Source organism: Thamnophis sirtalis, unplaced genomic scaffold (genome assembly GCF_051295495.1).
Source record: "Thamnophis sirtalis isolate CommonGarterSnake01/CBP01778 unplaced genomic scaffold, rThaSir2_p1.2 scaffold_2, whole genome shotgun sequence".
Taxonomy (NCBI): domain Eukaryota; kingdom Metazoa; phylum Chordata; class Lepidosauria; order Squamata; family Natricidae; genus Thamnophis; species Thamnophis sirtalis.
Window position 1 is genome coordinate 85,899,419 of NW_028261382.1, and position 21,370 is coordinate 85,920,788.

Here is a 21,370-nt window from a genome sequence, read left to right on the forward strand (position 1 = left end):
TTGCATCAAAGGGAACAATCAGCCAGTTTAATGAGGATCAGATAAATAGTGCAGGGGGTTTCTTGCAAATGTAGATGCAAGAATTAAATCTGTACCTCTACACAACTACACATAGGGAGATACACTATATTGCCAAAAGTATTCGCTCACCCATCCACATAATCAGAATCAGGTGTTCCAATCACCTCCATGGCCACAGGTGTATAAAATCAAGTACCTGGGCATGCAGACTGTTTTGACAAACATTTGTGAAAGAATGGGTCGCTCTCAGGAGCTTAGTGAATTCCAGCGTGGAACTGTGATAGGATGCCACCTGTGCAACAAGTCCAGTCGTGACATTTCTTTGCTCCTAAATATTCCACAGTCAACTGTCGGCTGTATTATAAGAACGTGGAAGTGTTTGGGAACGACAGCAACTCAGCCACGAAGTGGTAGGCCACATAAACCCATCCAACATCAGTGTGTGACCTCACAAATGCGCTTCTGGAAGAATGGTCAAAAATCCCCATAAACACACTCCTAAACCTTGTGGACAGCCTTCCCAGAAGAGTTGAAGCTGTTATACCTGCAAAGGGTGGACCGACATCATATTGAACCCTATGGATTAGGAATGGGATGTCACTTACAGTAAATTCATATGCGAGTAAAGGTAGGTGAGCGAATACTTTTGGCAATATAGTGTACCTTGGGATAGAGACTACCCTTGGAGTCATGTGTCTAGTTAAACATTTCCTCCCACAAAGTTGCAGGTGCACAATATAGTAACCCTGTTGGAAAAAAAGCTGACCTAAGTTCCAAAAATGTCTGGATGGAAGCTGCCTGAAGACCTAACCAATCTCACTAAATTATGGTTTCACCAAGCTGTATAACAGGACATACAGAACTCTATGCTTCAAAGCACTGTTTATAAAGTATATTAGTTAGGTTCCTAATCAATGGGAATCCAAAGCTAGACAAGGACAAATCTGCTGAATTCTTACACTGCACTCAGCTAATAGTTACTGCCTTATGATCCAGAAGAAAATAGAGGTGTGTGTGTGTGTGTGTGTGTGTGTGTTGTATTTGTGCTGATAAATAAATAAAGGGAGACTAGTATAGATCTATTTCAAGCTATTTAGCTCTCATCAGCTAGCCATACCCTTACTGGGATTAGAACCTGTGCTGTATTGCATCTTAGGCAGATGTGTTAACCATTAAGCCACAAGGTTCTTCTCCTTATCAGCTGAGCCAGGGAGAAAGGTATATATTTAAAGTCACAACCCCTGGTATGCCCAAATATGGGAGGAAGTTCACTGCTTCCATTCTCTGTCCATTGGCTCGTCACAAGAGACCATCCAGACAGAAACTAGATATAGATATAGATATAGATATAGAGATAGAGATAGAGATAGATATAGAGATAGCTAGATAGCTAGATAGCTAGATAGCTAGATGATAGATAGATAGATAGATAGATAGATAGATAGATAGATAGATAGATAGATAGATAGATAGATAGATTGATTGATTGATTGATTCAGGTCACAAATGCATCCATCTGTATCCTTCAATGCATCTACAATTCTACCCATTTCTTTAAGAACAAACAAGGGAGTTGCTTTTTCTGTCCTGAGCTGGGAATGGTGTGCCATGTGGTGAAGAATTAATAAATGCTAACATACTACTAGTCATAAAACTTTATATGAGTAATAGGCCATAACTATAAAAGGAGCGGCAGCTGTTCCATAAATATATGCTTTAAAAAGAAAGGAAAGATCACATTTTGGCATGAACCATCTCCCTCCTGGGAGACTTCTTGCTGGTTTCTGGGGTTTTAAGGGAAGAGGTTGAAAAAGAAATTGAACGGGAGCAGCTCTCTTGAGTAGACGTGATAGGACAGTTAACTGCATAGTTTGCTAATTTCTCAGCCCAAGTCCATGAAGTGGAAAAGGGGAGAAATTGCATCTACAAACATTCCATTGACAATTCCTGCCTTTTTCCTAATAATAAACAGTAACAATTTTATAACAGCCTCAGTTTTCATGGACTTCCTTAGATGAATTTCTAACTCCGATTGGCAACTAAGGACAGCAAAATGAACCCAACAGGAAGAATGGGCAATGACTTCACTCCTAAAATTAGAAGCATACTTTTTGCTTTTCAATAACTCAATGTTTTCTCCATAGGTAGATCAGCCAATGGAGGACAATGGACTCTTGTTCATGAGAACTTCTACCACAATAAGTCTTTAGGATGCAAGAAAGCTATTCTGCTGTATCCCCAGATGTTACAAAGGCTGATGTTCCTTGAGACTTGATTGATTGATTGATTGATTGATTACATTTATATGTCGCCCTTTTCCCCGAAGGGGACTCAGGGCGGCTCCCAATTCAATCAGGGAAGGAGGTACAGACAGGGGGATAAAAAAGACGAGACATAATAATACAAAGTTTAAAAACACACAACAACCATACCATTCGAGAAGGGGGGCAAAAACTCTTTAGCCCCAGGCCTGTCGGAACAGCCAGGTTTTAAGGGCTTTGCGGAAGGCCTGGAGGGTGGTGAGGGTTCGAATCTCCACGGGGAGCTCGTTCCAGAGGGTCGGAGCAGCCACAGAGAAGGCCCTCCTCCGGGTAGTCGCCAGTCAGCATTGGCGGGCGGATGGAATTCAGAGGAGGCCTAATCTGTGGGATCTGATCGGTCTATTGGAGACTTCTCCAATAAAATGTTGGGTCAAAAGATCCTAAACCTAAAACCTTCTAGCAACCATGAAGGGCAACTAGATTGATTTATTTGCATTTATTCATTTCAGGTCTCCTTATCCTGTCTTCCTTTGGGGAGCTCAATAGGACACCTTAATAGCAATATATAGCAATAGCAGTGGACTTATATACCGCTTCATAGGCCTTTCAGGCCTCTCTAAGCGGTTTACAGAGAGTCAGCATATTGCCCCCAACAATCTGGGTCCTCATTTTACCCACCTCGGAAGGATGGAAGGCTGAGTCAACCCTGAGCCGGTGAGATTTGAACCGCTGACCTGCTGATCTAGCAGTAGCCTGCAGTGCTGCATTTAACCACTGCGCCACCTTGGCACCTAAGAGTCTGTCTCATTTTAGGAAATAGGTTGGATTGAGATATGGTAGCCAGTTCAGAGTTAGAGTCAAGGGTTCCCCAGATTGTAATCCAGCATCTTCAACAGAAACCCTGAGTTCCTAGATAACAGTAACATAGCACTCCTGGATTGGGACGGAGAAGGAATGAAACACAAAACTTTCCTAATAAAATATTATTAGCACATCCAACTTTCAGCGTCTTCCACTTAATAAGTGAGCCTTGATTATCTTAATTTACTGTCACTCTATTTAGGGCAAGAGAAGGCTGTGACACAAAACTTTCTTTACTTTCACCAATAGATACTGTTGTGGAAAGTTTAAAATTCTTCATGCATCATGCTACAAAATTTAAATGTGGTTTGCTGACTATGAGAGAATTGGCTGGGTTCACATATCATGCAAAACACAGGAAACGGGGATACTTTGGCTCTCCAGATGTTGGATTAGAACTCCAACTATCCCAGCCAGCAAAAAGAGATGCTGTGTGTTGCATTTCACAGCCTCAAGAAGGCCACAAGTTTTCCATGCCTGGATTAAAACAACAACATTGAGCTCAGAAGCTGCAGTGGCTGGATTCCCACAGCAGATCAATCAAAATAGATTATGACTTAATAAAGGAACGCGCCTGTTAAGTCAAGCCACTGATCAACTGCCTCTAATCAAAGGTTGCCAAGTCCAGGGGGCAAAAATTAGATAGCAGCAACATAACTCTTTGTTGCCACTAAAGATTTTTGCAGCCCAGATATATGAGAAGCCTAATCTAATCCACAGTATTCTGAACAGCAGTTTCCTCGGGCTGCAAGTCTTTCCTATCATTTCTCTATCCAAATGAAAACTTAGGATTTACTTCAGGTAGAACAAGCAACATTTCTCAAGCTTGTTTAAGTTTAAGATCAGAATTCCAGCTGGGGAATTCTGAGAGTTTGAAGTCCACACATCTTAAATTTGCCAAGGATGAGAAATACTGATTGTAGAGGAGGTCTTTGACCAATGAGATAGGAGGACATATGGGGTCTCACCTTCTTCGACCTCAGTTGGAGCTTTCCCTCTTTCTGCAGGATTCAGGTTTCCTTGATTTTCAGGAAGCTCCTCACCAACAGCCACCTTCCCTGTTTCTGGACCTTCTGAGTCCTCATCCACCTCTCCCAGGAAGCCTTTCAAGAATTCCTCAATTTCATGGTCGGTCAACACAGACTGGGGTTCCACAGGACTGGGGTTCCAGAGACACAAGATTCCCACCAGCAGGGAAAGAAGCAACGGGGGGCCATCACCTTTCATCCTGCAGAGCAGATGGAGTGCAATGGGAAGCCAAGGGCCTTGGAAGAAAGGAAGAGGGAGACTTCCAGATGATCTGCTATCTGTTTTTTTTCTGGTATAGGAAGTGTCTTCTCATAGAAGCCACAGCTGAGTGGGGAAGAGGCTGGACCGGGGGGGGGGGGGGGGAGAAGAGAAGCACCAGCCCCAAAATAGGGTCCAGGCACTGACTTGCAGAAGGGAACGCGAAGAAGGACGAGTCGACCAGAGGCTCGTCGGAAGAACGAGGGAAGTCGGTGTTGGCAGAAGAAATGCAGGGTCTCCTCCTCCCAGCTCGCCCTTGAGCTCCAAGCGAGCAGCTTCGGGGTTGCAGAGTTCAGCGGGCGACGGAGGGACTTGCCAGCAGTTCGCGCCGTCCAGTCTCGTGCGGCTGCTTCTAACAGAGCCCAGGGGCGGAGGGCAAGCCGGAGCGGCGAGAAGGCACCGCGCCGCTTCCTCCCTCGCCCGTCCCTTCGAGGTGCCCCCTTCCTCGCAGCCTCCGGCCAGTCCTTTCGCCCCGGGAGCCTTCGGTCCTGCAGCGGCAGATGGGAACGGGGGACGCCGCCGTTCCGCCCAGATGCTCTTGCCCCGAGCTCGGTCCCGCTGCTCTTGGAGATCAAATGCGGGGTGGGGACCAAGGGACCGGGAAGGGAGGGAGGGAGAGAGGGAGTTGCTGGCAGCCGCGGGGAACCTCCAGATCCAGTTCGAGCAAACGTCGCCGGTCTCCTCCCCTAACTGCGGTCGGTCCCCCTCCCCGATCCGATCCCAGCGAAGGGTGGGTCCCGGGCTGCTTCGCCACGTGTAGCCAGCACAGTTCAACGCCACTCCTGCGTTGCTGGCTGGGGCTGCGCGGTGGGTTTCCTCCTCTGCCCCCCCAAAGGCGCCCAGGGAGAGAGGGAGGGAGGGTCGCTTAATTCGCGGGGGGGGGAGGAGGGGGTCTGCGCCCGATGCCTGGCATTGCTTGAGGGAGCGGTGTTTTCTTTCCTGGGTGGGGGGCTTATGTGATCGGGAGTGCCACATAAATGAAGGATGGAGGAAGGCCGAGACAAGCAAGAATCTGCCTGGCCAGTCTTAGTTTTAGCCCCATGGAGCCAATCTGAAGCTTCTAAAGATGCATGCAGAAGTCCTCTTTATCTGTTTGCTCAATCTCCTCTCTATAGAGGCCTCTTCACCTCTTTTCACTGGATGATAGAACCCAGCGGTGGGGGGAAAGCATTAAGAAACTGCCATGTATCAATTCAGGACATATGTCAACCTAGCAGATAATTAGGTCATGTCTGGCTTACCCATTATTTTCCATGCCCCTGAACTGTTTGCTCAAATTGGCAGCAATCCTGCTCCAGGCAGAAGTCCTCTTTACCTGTTTGCTCCATCTCCTCTCTATAGAGGCCTCTTCACCTCTGTTCACTGGATATAGGTTGTCCTCGAGTTACAACCACAATTGGGAACAGACTTTCTGCTGCTAAGCAGGGTGTTGTTAAGTGTGTCACGCCCGGTTTCATGATCTTTTTGCCATGGTTGTTAAGCAAGTCACTATAGTTGTTAAGCGAATCTGGCTTCTCCCCCAACCCCCATTCACTTTGCTTGTTGGAAGCCAGCTGGGAAGATCACAAGGGGTGATCAGATAAGCTTGGGGACGCTGCAACTATCTTAAATTCATGCCGGTTGCCAAGTGCCCAAATTCTGATCACATGACTGGGGATGCTACAATGGTTGTAAGTGTGAGGACCAATTGTAAGTCACTTTTTCGGTGCTGTTGTAGCTTTGAGCGATCACTAAACTAACGGCTGTAAGTGATCTGGTCTACCTGAACTGGTTGTGGAATCCCTGGGTCTCTTTGGGTCAAAGATGAGCTTTGCCACTGAGTGGTGAACACTTTCGGATTCAGATATTGCTGCCAATTCCGTGGCACGACAAAACCGCGGTCCACTAAAGCGCGCCCGATTAAAGCGCGTCGCTGATGTCATCAGCAGCGCGACAACAGCGACCGCGGAGAAAAAAGGGCGCTTTAAAAAGCGCTTTGAAAGCAAGCCGATTCAAGTTAAGGTAAGGGTTAGGTTTAGGGTTAGGGTTAGGTTAAGGGTTAGGTTTAGCGTTAGGTTAAGGGTTAGGTTTAGGGTTAGGTTAAGGGTTAGGTTTTGGGGGGTTAGGTTTAGGTTTCGGGGGGTTAGGTTTAGGTTTAGGGGTTAATTTTAGCTTTAGCGCTCATAGCGTGCTTTTTTCGTCGCGCTGTGATGACGTCAGGTACGCGGTTTCGTCGAGCGCGCTTTAGTCGAACGCAGTTTTGTGGTGGAACCGCCAATTCTCAGGACATGCCGAGAATAGCATATGCTTTTCAACTGACAGACCTCAGGCCTTCTTTTGTGCTTCCCCAGAGTCCTATTGACGGCTTCAGATCCATTACACCGAAGTATTGTGCAACAGGCGCTGTGTCCTTCCAAGAAGAAACTGGCCACAACGCTATGATTTGTGGCCTCCTCGGTGCTATACTTTTCCATCCCACACTTGCAAAGACTTTGCTTTGCTGTGCATTTTTGCCACATGCAGACCGCAGGCTGCCATTTACATTGCACACAGCCTCATTAATGGCATCGGCCTCAAAAGAGTGGGCGACTCAGGCTTAAGGTTCCATGACTCGCCGTTGCAAGGCTGAAGCCGCTGCCAAGAGAACATCACTAAATAGATTCTGGATCATGAAAAGAAAAAAGTTCCAACATGGTTAGCAGATCATAGCTAACAATGCTCCAACTGACTTTAAAACTACATCTTGTATTGTAGCAGAAAGGCAAAAATCACTGCAATGATGTTCCCAGGCGTCCTTCAACCATTGTTCCCTGTTGGACTTCCAAAGTCATGTTTGGAAGAGAAAGCTTCTCTGAGATAACTATTGGAGAAACTGAAGCAGAAATGTAGTGGGCAGTTAATGAGATAAACATTCTTCTCTGCCTATAACATGCACCCATTCTAGACTCTGCCCTTTTAGCAAAGAGAAGGACTTTGGTAAAGAGGATCTGGACTTGTGATGAGCGAGGAAAAGCCTATTTGTCTGAAATGGTACATGGCTTTCTACTTGAGCAGGGGGTTGGACTAGAAGACCTCCAAGGTCCCATCCAATTCTATTATTCTGTTATGTTATTCTGCTGGAGAACAAAAAGCAGAGTAAATAGTAGGGGCTAGAGAGACCAACCATCTAACATCTAGGCTTACATCTTAGATTGAACTATAGTTTGATTTAACCCCACTTGTTGAACAAGCTATAGTAGTCACTTTCAAGTAGTAGGCTGTGGCATTATTATTTACATTCATCACAGCTTCATACTGCAGGCTAAGCTAAAACAAGCCACATTGGGATTAATAAATTGTGTGAAATAATGAACTACTTTGTCAGGTTCCCTGTTGGCAGATTCAAGGAAAGTTTCAGAATGAAAGTCTATGGAGATTCTTAAGACATCCAGGTCAGGGTTGTCCCAGAGATGCTTTTTTTCAAAAGGCAATTGGATTTCCTTTGTTTTCCTTAAAGGCATTTCACTTCAGTTCAGAACTGAAGAGGTTTCTTGGATTAGAAGCGAAACAGCTTCAAGGAAAAACAAAGAAAGTCCAGTTGCCTTTTGAAAAAAAAAAGCATCTTTGGGATTTCAGAATGAAATAACAAAAAAGAGACACGGAATCAGAGGTGGGTTCCTACCAGTTCGCACCTATTTGGTAGAACTGGTTCGTCAATTCTACCAGTTAGAAGAGGTTCTACCAGTGGACCCAGAAAGCAGGCCACACCTACAGAAGGGGTTCCAAAAATTTTTGAAACCCACCACCGGTGGGTGTGTAATGTCCCACAGTTATCTACGCATTAATAATGATCTAGTAATATTTCCTTATACATTTTAGGGACCTTTCCTTACATAATTGGTGTTTTCTTTCATACTTTTGGGTTTCTAATTTTTGTTTCCGTTAGTTGGCAATTGCTAAAACCAATCCCACGTGAAAAAGTATTCAGAACCTTCTTGATTTTAATTGTCAATGTATTTATTCCTGCACATTGTAATATTTATTCACTTACATATCTCTATTTTTCCACTGTTGTGCAAACACAATTCCAGCAGCTGCTAACATGTGTAAAATTAAATATATATTATACTTCCTTTCAAATAGCCAACAAAATATTTCTGGTTTTAATTCCATATTATGCTTTACGATTGCTTCTAACCACTAACTTCTGAATAGCTACTTGGACCTAAGTACTAATTCATAATTTCATATCCGGTCACATGGGCGGCAAGCCACTCCCATCCGGTCACATGGGCAGCAAGCCACTCCCATCCGGTCATATGGGTGGCAAGCCACTCCCACAAAGGAAGCCACACCCAAATAGTAGGTTCCAACAATTTTTGAAACCCACCACTGCACGGAATTGAAGGCTATGAAATGCAGAAACAGAAGTCAGAAAATACGATGAGAAGAGGGAAAGACTATTGGACGTTGAGATGACTCTTGGACTCTTGACAATTTACAATCTCTTTCATCACAGAAGAAATGATTTTTTATTGCTTTTGAAAACTCACACAAACAAAACAATTTAACTTGGATCTAAACAAAGAAGAATAGGAACACTGTCCCGTGTTTTGCAGTTATGAATGACATTTGGATCCATTTATACTGACTTCATGAAAGTTATTAAATGGATCCAGCCGCAGTTATAAATTGGAAGGAAATACAATGGCATGACAACATTAATCATGGGATGCAATGCCTTTTATCTGCGTAGGCATTGGTCCACCAGACATTTTTTAATGTGGTGGTAATCTCCTTGGATCGCTGACATAATTTCTTGTGACTTGTACTAATCCTTTGCAAATGGTGCTGGACATGGTTTTGTTTATGTACAAAACTTTAGTGCCATAGTAATGACAAGAATATCCTGGTAGATTAGGTTTAAGATCTACTGCATCTAACATCGGGCTTCAACAGAGGCCTGTTGCATGAATCTGAAGATAACAGCAATGGTTTCCCCTCATTAGAACCACCACATAATAGCAATAGACTTATATACCACTTTACAACACTATCTAAGCAGTTTACAATGTCCCCAACAATCTGGGTCCTCATTTTTACCCACCTTGGAAGGATAGAAGGCTGAGTCAACCTTGAGCCGGTGAGAATCGAACTGCCGAACTGCTGGCAGTTGGCAGAATTAGCCTGCAATACCGTATTCTAACCACTGCGCCACAATGACTCTGGAATAAATAAAATATTTTACCACTTTAGGCAAAAACTCTCTTAATTCTCTCACTTTCTCATTCTCTCATAGCAAAACCAACAATCCATAAACTAAATAGCAACATTCAATTTCTTTTCATGATAATCTTCTCAGGTAGTCAACTCAAATTGCTTTATGGAAGGATAGTCAACATATAGCCAGTTCTGTGAACACCCGTGAATGGACTAATTTTCCTATTAAGAGTTATGTTGTAGCTGAAGTGTGTTTTTAATAGGCCCAAAAACTGACATATCCATGAAGTCGTAAAGTCAAAGGAGCCTCCTTGTTTGAAATGCACAATTAGGTGATGAAGAGAAGCAAGCAAGCAATTGCTATTAACAGCTGAATTGGGGGACCTTCCTCACAGAAGTCTTTGAAAACAATTTCCTTATAATCAAGAACAGAAAGGACAGCTACTTTTAAGCAGCCAAGTGGAATGGAGGTGAAACCCAAATGAAACCTCCATTCCACTTGGCTACTTAAAAGCCTCAAAATATTAAAACCCAGACCTGAGTTTTGTTCCCTACCCTTCCTTCTTCTATTGGGATCAGAGGTGGGTTCCTACCAGTTCGCACCTATTCAGTAGAACCGGTTCGTCAAATCTACCAAACCGGTTAGAAGAGGTTCCACCAGTGGACCCGGAAAGCAGCCACACCTACAGAGGAGGTTCCAAACATTTTTGAAACCCACCACTGCTCCTTGGATATGATTATTCTACACTATCATGCTCATATTTATAAAACTCAGTGCCTCTGTGAAAGGTAAGGATGACTACTGCGTTTGTGGTGCAATCAGAACATTGCGTGTGTTGAAGTTGTTTTAACGCAAACCAAAGATGCCTTTTAAAAAACAAGTTTACATCATATTCTTTATATATATATATATATATATATATATATATATATATATATATATATATATATATATATATATATATATATATATATATATATATATATATATATATATATATATATATATAATTTTATTTTTTATTACATAGACAACATCACATAACAATAGAAAAAAAAACAATGGGAAAAGGAGAAGAAGAAAAAAGGGGAAAGAAAAAAAAACCATCATCACATACAATATGTCATTTGATCACAGGTGCATCCCTACTACGTTTGTACATCCCATATCTCTCTGTTGTATATTTAATAAACACCACAATAAGCTAGGGTTTGAAAAAAAGGGGGGGAGGGGGAAGACAAAAAAGAAAAAAAAGAAAAAAAAAGAAAAAACCATCATCACATGCAGCATGTCGTTTGGTTACAGTTGTTTTAACCTCTGCATCTTCAAATAATATTTACCGTCTCAGATATTTCATCTAATATAGCTAAAGGCCTTATTTTCATTCTACAATGTATATAGTTAACATTAGCATTATTTTCCCCCAGAGAATATACTTCTATTCATTGTTAATCTTGCATTTCATACCTTCAAACAGAGATCTTATTCCTTCATTGTTCAACAAAACATTGCTGCCTATATGTACCAATTTTCATTTGTTCCCCTATTAGAATTGCTTTATCAGCAGCGACATATCATTATGATAAGTTCTTAACCTTATACATTATATCCCCATCATATTCTTCTGCATGCCAGTGCTGTGTGTGAGGTAATTTAAGGTGGTTCTGACAAGTGTCGTCGGCATCTTCATATCCGGTCACATGGGCGGCAAGCCACTCCCACAAAGGAGGCCACACCCACAGAGTAGGTTCGAACAATTTTTGAAACCCACAACTGGATGGGATATTTCCTTTTAAACTGCAAATCAGAAAGCATGGAGGATGGGTGGATGGATGGGTGGACAGATAGAGAGATAGAGAGATAAATAGACAGACAGACAGACAGACAGATGCTCTAATCCGTTTGTCTCTAGCTAAAAATTAGCTGCCATTGAGTAGGCTTCAGTTCATGGTGACTACATGGAAAATGTTGAAAATTTTACCTGAGTAATAACCTGTAGTTCTTCCAAGGACATTTCATAATCTTTTTGATCCCATCCATCTATTTTATCCATTGTCTTCCCCCATCTCCTATTTCCCTCCACTATGCCAAAGGGCTTGCCCATTAATCTTTTCAACCACACAGGTCCAATAGATGAGCATTGCTGGCTGAAAAGAATTGTTCCTCCGTGTTTTGATTTAAAAAAAAAAAGACTAAATGAAGCTGTCCCACGCAACAAATAGCCTTGGCTCTGAATGAAAGCACTCCTTCAACCTGCTCAGTGAATTCCAGTGAATTCCATGGAAAGATTTTTACTCAGTGCTCATGAAATTTGACTCTATTTTCCACAGATGCCCCATCCTTAGCATGATTCCCATATTGATGTAGAACTATACCTTCGAGATGTCACTCTGCAGAAGGTTTGAACTGGAAGAGTGTGCAGAAAACGGGATAGGCTGTGATAGGCTGACCATTCTCTCCTTTGTATTTGTTGAGTTAGTTAAGTAAGTCCAATATAATTAAAAGAGCTATATTGACATGCAGCCATATTATTTTGCAGTGTGGGAAGTTATCATCCAGCCCTCTCCCTGAAAAAATGAAATATCCTAGGAAATATTGAAAAGGCAGAATATTTCTCTGGATGTAAAAAGAAGCATGTTTTTAAAAGACAGAATAGTTGCCTGTAGCTTCTTGCCCACCCCCACTTTGTCAATAGGCCCATTAAGACTAGCCAGGCTAGCCCACTTTGCATAATAAAGACTTCTCCACTGCAGCTGCAGGGGGAAGGGATATTACTCAACTCTCCACATGGCATCTGAGAACTCATCTATGGATTCAAAACACAGCCTAGAGAGTAGCCCCCTGCATGGCACCATGGGAGTCTGACAACCAATCAGAATACATTTCTTACACAGGAACAGGAAACAGAGAGGTGGGACTAACTAAACAGGGTATAAAAAGCCTAGCAAGCCCCTTCCTCACCCCTTCTCTTCTTCTCCACCTACATTGAACCATGTGATCACCTTTTCTGTACAGGGCTCAAGCCACGTGGCCCTGTCCAACAATAAACCATCTTTCCAAGCAGCCTCCATGTCTCCAGTGTCTTTTCCCCCACTGGGAGCTGAACCCAGAAGGACATTTCTTTTAACAGCAGGATAGTATTTCCCAAGCTGGAGATCTCTCAGACAGCATAGTATTCTGAGATCTGTAGTTCTAAAACATCTGGAGGGTTGAAAACTGCTCTAGAAGTGAAGAAGCATCTTGGATGAGAAGCGAAACGTTTTTAAAGAAAAGACCAAGAAACTCCAACTGCCTTTCAGAAAAAGCACCTTTAGGAAAAAGCATACGTTATTGTAGATGTTTAACATTCAAAACTGTTGGCTAGCAAGGAGTTAACAGGAAGTCTTCTCTGAGGCTGGGGGTGGGTTGATTACTAATATTAACTGGGCTAATGATGAATTGTTCTGGCTTTAATTAGAAGCAAAGAGGATATTTCCGTCCAAGCATATCCTCCAAACTCACAAGGAAATGAACCTAAATAACGTTGAGCTTTGTTTGATGATCTCATTGATAAAATAGTTTTTTCAAGGACAAACATGGTTGCCTTAAACTTTCCTTGCATGCGGAAGAGTCCTCAAAATGTTGGTGATTCCAGAGCAACTTTTTGCTACAAGGAATTGAATACAAGTGAGGAGGGGAAGGCAGCCCACACACTCTTACTTGAAATGACTTAGGGTTTCCTACCTGAGCAGAGGGTTGGACTAGAAGACCCCCAAAGTCCTGTAGGAAGTTATCACCCAGCCCTCTCCCAGAAAAATGAAATATCCTAGGAAATATTGAAAAGGCAGAATATTTCTCTGGATGCGAAAAGAAACATGTTTTAAAAGACAGAATAGCTGCCTGCAGCTTCCTGCCCATCCCCCTTTTTGTCAATGGGCCATTAAAGCCTGAGCTAGTCCACTTTACATAATAAAGAGTTCTCCTCTTCAGCTCCAGAGTGATGGGATTAAGGCATGGTAATATTGGCCCTTTACTCAACTCACCACTTGGCATCTGAGAACTCAACCAAACCTGGATTCGAAATGCAGCCTACAGAGCTGCCCCTGCATGGGCCCATGGGAGTCTGACAACCAATCAGAATACAAGATCAAGATCAAAGGCCAGAGAGGGCATAAAACCAGGGACTCAGCTTCTCTTCTTTGCTTCCCTTCCCTTCTCTTCTCCACCAACATTGAAGCATGTGATCACCTTTTCTGTTCAGGACTCAAGCCTGTCCACCATTAAAACCATCTTTCCAAGCAGCCTCCATGTCTCCAATGTCTTTCCCCTCACTTGGAGCCGAACCCAGAAGGACATTTCTTCCAATAGTCCCTTCCAGTTTTGCTATGCTATGCTATGCTATGCTATGCTATGCTATGCTATGCCATGCCCATGCTACTTATGGGGTCTTGCTATTTTATCTTGTATTTTTTGGGAGTGTCTGCAGGACTCAGCTGGTCAAGGCTTGGACATTGGCTGTGGAAGAGAAGCTGTAGATCTCAGTCTACTTTCTGATATATCTCCAATGAAAAGGAATAAGGACTGAATGTGATGCACACACCTAACTTGTGCCTATGAAAATACAACCCACGCATTAATCTAAACACCTGGATTCCTGCAACACACATATTTGCAAGCTGTGCAAATCCAGCCCCTGGTGTGTTGCTTGAACATGCACATCAAGAGCACAGAGGAATTATGCAGGAAGGAAATCTTGCTCTGATCAGATCTGATCAGACTCCAGACTTCTTTTCCTTGGGAGACCCTGAAGCAAAATACAAAACTGAACATCTGTTCCTGTAAGGGACAGCCCAAAGATGCCGTCCATTCTATATGTTTCTGATGTTTTCTATACCACTATGACAACTGGAGCCAGTGGTGGGATTCAAATAATTTAACAACTGGTTCTCTGCCCTGATGACCAGCTGGGTAGGTGGGGATCAGTGGTCATGTGACTGGATGGGCGTTGTCAACTCAACATCACTCAGGTTGATGGGCGCTTCACCTTAGCTGTTACAATGGTAATAAGGGTTAACTGGAGAGGCAGTTTCTGGAAGCAGGGCAATAAAGATTAGGCTAGAAACAAGACCAGAATGGTTCCTTCCTGCCTTCTTTACAGGATTAGCCCTGTAAAGTGGGGAAAAAAACAAAAGGAGATTTCTTCCAACAACCGGTTCTCTGAACTGCTTAGAAAGTTAAGAACTGGTTCTCCCGAATAGGTGCGAACTGGCTGAATCCCACCACTGACTGGGACCCACATTTTCAGAAATTGACAGCAGTTTGTAAGGTATTAAGCTTGCCTGCATACAGACAATTCAAAGAGGATCAGTAGTCAGGTTTCTTGTGCAAAGGTTTTCGTTTCTTCCATCACATCAGGACTGACACCCCATTCCCCACCCCCTATTAAGCAGATTTCTGGTATCAAATGGTTCTCAAAATATCATGATTTGCAGCAAGCCATAGTTTTACATTTCCACCAGTGCAATTCACACATTTAGCTTTATAGATGTTTTGTTCCAATTTTCTTCACCTGAATATACTTGGGGTGGATGGAAAACGTAGGTACTGTAGGTAGAGAGAGGTGGGCGGCGGTTAGAGCCCTTTTTATGGGCTTTAGAAGGAAATAGCACCACCTTGTGCTGGCTGACTGCTATAACTTCCCATTTTATCCAGTGCATAAAGCGGGGGGGGGGGGGGAGGCATATCTTTTGTCTTCATCAGTATGTCATTTTTGGGTACAACAGTAGAAACTGTCTGGGATGTGGAAGAATAATGCACACAAAACCACTTATGAGAGATAAATATTAGTTGTAAAGGAGAGAAGAGCCGTAAGCCGAGAGTTGGAGATATTGGAGCTGAACCTAAGAGATTTGAGGAGCCTTATGAGGTATTGTGCTGCAGTATTGTGCAAGCTTTGGAAAATAACTGATTTGGCTTGATAAGAGGCATTGATGGGAATGTTAATGCTCAGAACCGGCCAAAGTTGCTTGGAAATTACAAAACAACATGAGGTTTTTATTATATTATTCCAGTTGCTCAAAGTGGCTTTGGAAATATCACTGTGCCATTTGGTAGTATCTTAGTAGATTAATCTGCTCATTGGAAGTCTGTCTTAGGATGTGAATGGTCTTATGGATATTAAGTGGATAGTTTAAACGTTATAAAAAGCAGTGTCACGCGTGATATTATAGAATGAAGGTTGGCATGAACTTAAGAGACTCAAGGTCAGGTATTCTGTGGGTGGAGATGGGAGTAACTTTTATGTCTGCGGGACATTTGGCAGGCTAAATCTTTCCACCCCTTTAATTTCCTACTCTGCTCTAGAGCAATAGACAGGGACAATGTGGGCACTTAGACCTAAATTCCTCTTTCTGGCACTATAGAGAGTAATAAGAAGCAACTGATGAAAAAAAAAATGTCCTTCTGGGTTCGGCTCCAAGTGGGGAAAAAGACACTGGAGACATGGAGGCTGCTTGGAAAGATGGTTTATTGGTGGACAGGACCACATGGCTTGAGCCCTGAACAGAAAAAGTGATCACATGCTTCAATGTTGGTGGAGAAGAAGAGAAGGGCTGAGGGAGGGGCTTGCTAGGCTTTTTATAACCTGTTGAGTCCCACCTCTCTGTTTCCTGTTCCTGTGTAAGAAATGTATTCTGATTGGTTGTCAGACTCCCATGGGGCCATGCAGGGGCAACTCTCTAGGCTGTGTTTTGAATCCAGGTTTGGTTGAGTTCTCAGTTGCCATTTGGTCAGTTGGGGCCAATATTATCATGCTTTAATCCCATCCCCATGGGGCTGAAGTGGAGAAGTCTTTATTATGTAAAGGGACTAGCTTGGCTTTCTTAATGGCCCATTGACAAAGTGGGGATGGGCAGGAAGCTACAGGAAGCTATTCTGTCTTTTAAAATGTGTTTCTTTCTTTCCACATGCAGATAAATATTCTGCCTTTTCAATATTTCCTAGGATATTTCATTTTTCTGGGAGAGGGCTGGGTGATAACTTCCTATACAACAAAGGGGGACCAGATCAATAATTGGCAATGGGTCTGTCTTGGAAGCTACCCAGATTTCCCAGGAGTTGAAAGCAGGTCCCCCTCACATCACGCTGGTGTGCCCCTTTTGTTTACAAAGCTCAGTTTGTGATCAGGAATGCAGAGGCCATCCAAAACTTGTGTTCTGCATAAGGAGGCCTAATAAAGAATAAAATGGGGATTATTGTGTTTTTTATGAAGGAGTGCAGGCAAAGCTTCCAAGAACAACATAACTCCTTCGTCAACACATTATGTAAACAGATTATGAAACAGGAGGAATCCAGAGGTGAAAATCAGAAAAAGATGAAGCAAATGATTTACTCAGGGAACTGAGACCCAAATATAGAGAAGATTCTCGAGCAATCCCAAGCTTTTCCAATGGAAAACTCAAACGTTTTAAGAATCTTTTGCCCTTAGAGTCATACACCATTCATATTTGCATTAGATGATGCTCAATTTTCTGTTCAATGCTGGACCTTCAGATATCCCAAGAAGAAGCTGGTTTTTCATCAATTTGTAAATCTGGAATGGGCAATCCAACCTTAACCACAACCCTCAAATCTTAACATCACTCATGTGAATGAGAATCCCACCTGCTTCAGATCATTGCTCCTTCCATGGCAACCCTCCAGCACCATAAAATTGCCTTCCTCTTGGATTGTCTGAAGTAACTTTTCCTTATTGATCTTTTTCAGAATTGTTATCCACTGTGCAAGATTTGCCTTAACCCAGCCTTCCAGATGTGTTGGATGTAACATCTATCACATTTAATTAGTGATGCTAAAGAGAATGACAGCTATCATCATAACCATATGGAAGTCAAGAAGTCAGGGAAGGTTGCTTCAACACAGCCAGAATTCAGGGAAATAAACAAATGTCTTCCTCAACGCTATCCTAAAATGTTACTAAGCCTGAATGGATTTACAGGGCCCTGGAAACTGCTGGCTTCATCAGTCCATTCATTCATTCCATGAATAATCATGGAAAACTGGACAATAGGCCATTCTGCTGAGTTGTAAAGTTTGAAATGCAAGAAAGGCTAATAGCTTTTCACTTTGGAGAATAATTCATATTGTTTCTTTTGCCTCTTATAAAAACTAATTTGTCTTCTCCCAAAAGGGCTTTTTCAAAAGGCAGCTGGATTTTATTTTTTCCTTGAAGATGTTCGAAGAGCCGAGGTGGTGCAGTGGTTAGGGTGCAGTACTGAAGGCCACTTCAACTGACTGTTATCTGCAGTTCAGCGGTTCTAATCTCACCGGCTCAAAGTTGACTCAGCCTTCCATCCTTCCGAGGTGGGTGAAATGAGGACCCAGACTGTGGGGGCGATATGCTGACTCTGTAAACCGCTTAGAGAGGGCTGAAAGCCCTATGAAGCGGTATATACGTCTAACTGCTATTGCTATTGCTATTGCTATTGCTATGTTGCACTTCTCATCCAAGAAGCTTCTTCAGCTCAAATTCGTCTTCTGTTTTCTCATAATGGCCAAATCCAGCTGTGCTGCATTTTCAGGGCTTTCTGCTAAACAAAACTCATAAACCAATATTTATATAAATACACAGTTTATAGGCCACACAACTCTCAATAACTCTGGGTGGCTTACATTGAAAGAAAGAAAAAAGAATACAAAAAGAAGAATCCTGAGCAGTCCTAGAAGTGACATAAAGCCAAAAAAACGCCTATCCAACTGGAACTCAACCTTTGTCCTGCTCTAGCGCCTGGGAAAATAAAGTCTTGAATAGCTTCCTGAACGTCATCAGGCTGGGAATCATCCAGATCTCTTTAGAACGTTAGAAATTAGGACTCTCACAGAACACACAGACACACTAAATAATCTTATTCTAGATTTCTATTCAGATGAACATTCATATCAACCAGTAACTGTACATGCAGATCGCTCGTTCTCCATGGAAAACACTTAACCCTTCTGTTTCAGCTCCTGATCAGCACCAGCAGCCGCTCATCGGAGGATAATTGGGTTAGTGTTTAGTTCTCCCAGGAGATCCGCCCTGACATGGAGTTCTGAGTAGTCCAACAAGGGTGTGTGTGTGGGTCTGTGCATACATTTCATTAAGGTGCTGCTCTCTGTAGTGATCAACATTTTTCTAACAGCTGAGGTGGCGCAGTGGTTAAATGCAGCACTGCAGGCTACTTCAGCTGACTGCAATTCTGCAGTTCAGCTGTTCAAATCTCACCGGCTCAAGGTTGACTCAGCCTTCCATCCTTCCGAGGTGGGTAAAATGAGGACCTGGATTGTTGGGGGCAAAATGCTGACTCTGTAAACCGCTTAGAGAGGGCTGAAAGCCCTATGAAGCGGTATATAAGTCTAACTGCTATTGCTATTGCTATTCTACCCTTTGGAGGAAAAAAAACAAATTATAAGAGAACTTTTATACAAGTTAGGAGGGGGAGCATGACGAGGATTCTGCATTCTGGAATTCTGATAAACAACCCCTTTATCTGAGCTACCCGAGAAAGTGGCCTGTTTATTCTCATGATGTGTCTCTTTGTGTTTATGTATAAGTGCACACTGGGAAGCATTAAGTGGGCTGCACATGTTCCGCTCTGGGTCATGTGCTTGGGAGGGAAGAGGCAGCTACCTTTCCAGCCATTGCCGAGCTGTGTCTCCCATAGGATGTATTGGGGAAATAGTGTTTGTGTTTGTGTGTGTGTGTGTATTTCACAGCTCTGAGCCAAATCCAGCCTATTTTCAAAATTGGTGTTATGTTTGCCAGCATTTCTCTGTGTAGCTGTTCTCTTTTCCAAGTGTGACCAGACTGAGTCAAAAGTCGCTTTAGGCAATTTCTTTCCAACATTTCTCTGGAATGGGAAGCATAAAAGGGAAATAAAAACAAATCCTTTCCTTCTAGGTAGAGTTCCTAGAATTCAAAACTTGCTTGCTTCCCTTCCTCCCTCCAATTCTCCGAATAGATTATTATTCTTAGTTCAAAGGATTTGAAAAACCAAGCAAACAAACATACAGGAATGAAGAACTGAGAGAAAAGAAGCCATGCAGATACTGAAATAATGCACAGATTAGAGGGCATTGAATCCAGCATCCCAGACCACAAATGAGATGAGCTGGGTTTCTGAAGCCCTTTGCAAAGTATTAGAAGTTTGTGGGGCACAGCTTTTCACCTTGCTCCTTCTCCTGCTCCCACATGTGTCCTTCCTTGATTTACAGGTGATCTTTGCTGGCTGCACCCCCATCTGGTGCTTACAAAGGACAAATGATGGGTGGAGGAAGAGAAAAACATTCCATCTGACTCAATGTATCTGTGCCAACTTGTTCCTTTCCTTCTTGATTTGCAATCACAAAACGTATTATCAATCTTTTGGTGTTACATGCCTACAAGTAGAACATACAGTTCGAAGGTTGGCCTCTTCAACTCCCAAGAGCCTAGTCAAGAAGGTCCATGATGAGGAATTCTGCAATCTGTATTCATCGACTTCAGGACAGCAACTGATCTTCTATCCTGAGATAGTTAAACTCTCTTTCACTCTGATGAGAATTGATAGCATTGGATCAGGTTACTATCCTTTGCACAAGTATCAGATTGTTGCACTATCTGAGGAGGAAAATAAGTTGATCTAGACATTACCTATGCACAGCAATAGTTGACACTCTGGACTCACACAGTGCAAAGTCGAAATGTAGTTTGTCTGTTGGTGGTTTAGGATGATGTGCAAATCCAGCTACTGTGGTTTGTAAACCATTCTTTAGGAGCTCAGCTAAGAAGCCACACAGAAACCCAATAAACTCTGTGGCATTTCCAAGAGCTATGACCTCTAAATTTCTGGATTTAGTGAAGAAGCATAATAAAACACAGCCAGGAACTGTTGCAGAATGGTCTATAAAATTGACCATTGAATCGAATCCAGTTCCTAGTGCAGTACTTCTCAACTTTGACAACTTTAAGAGGTGTGGGCTTCAGTTCCCAGAATTCCCCTGGCTTCTGGCAGGGGGATTCTGGGAATTGAAGCCCACACATTTTAAAATTGTCACAGTTGAGAAGCACTCTAGTTTTCTCAGCAACAATAGAGCCACAGTGGTGCAGTGGTTAAATGCAGCACTGCAGGCTACTTCAGCTGACTGCAGTTCTGCAGTTCGGCTGTTCAAATCACACCAGCTCAGGGTTGACTCAGCCTTCCATCCTTCCGAGGTGGGTAAAATGAAGACCCGGATTGTTGTTGTGGGCAATATGCTGACTCTGTAAACCGCTTAGAGAGGGCTGAAAGCCCTATGAAGCAGTATATAAGTCTAACTGCTATTGCTAATAGAGAAGTGCTTTGACATTGAGATTTTTTTAAACAAAGGGCTTTCATTCAGTACTCAACATATGAAGGAGAGGGAGGGATCATAATGAAATCCCAAGTCCCACTTCCTTACTCTCTGCAGTTTAGCCCAGATACATTTCCTTGCATTGCTGCCTTAAAGCCATAACTCAGGGGGTGGCTACTTTCCTACTGTTTTCTATAAGTGGAAAATATGCAGTAAGGACCGTCACAAAGAGGAAGAAGAAATGGGAGCAGAGTGGGAGTTTATGGGATGATTTGCGGCTCTCACTCAAGTCAACCAACCTCCTAGACAAGACCGGTGGTTGGGGGAAAACAGGAGAGATGTCTATATGGCCTTGAGGAAAAGTGAGATAGAAATCTAAAACATTAATCTGTTAGAAGGGCAGGTGCTATGGACATGTGTTACAGATGGAAAA

The 21,370-nt window shown here is 42.9% G+C and overlaps 1 protein-coding gene across 3 annotated transcripts in view; it reads right to left on the reverse strand.

Annotated features, from left to right (window-relative positions):
* AEBP1 (AE binding protein 1) overlaps positions 1-5,028 on the reverse strand; it is a 42,197-nt gene extending 37,169 nt beyond the window's left edge. For all 3 annotated transcript variants that reach the window (XM_087706283.1, XM_087706282.1, XM_087706281.1), the window contains exon 1: positions 4,112-5,028. In XM_087706283.1, coding sequence (XP_087562409.1) covers positions 4,112-4,370 — 259 coding nt within the window. In that variant the 5' untranslated portion in view covers positions 4,371-5,028. The remainder of the gene's footprint in view (positions 1-4,111) is intronic.
* Positions 5,029-21,370: the final 16,342 nt, after the last annotated feature.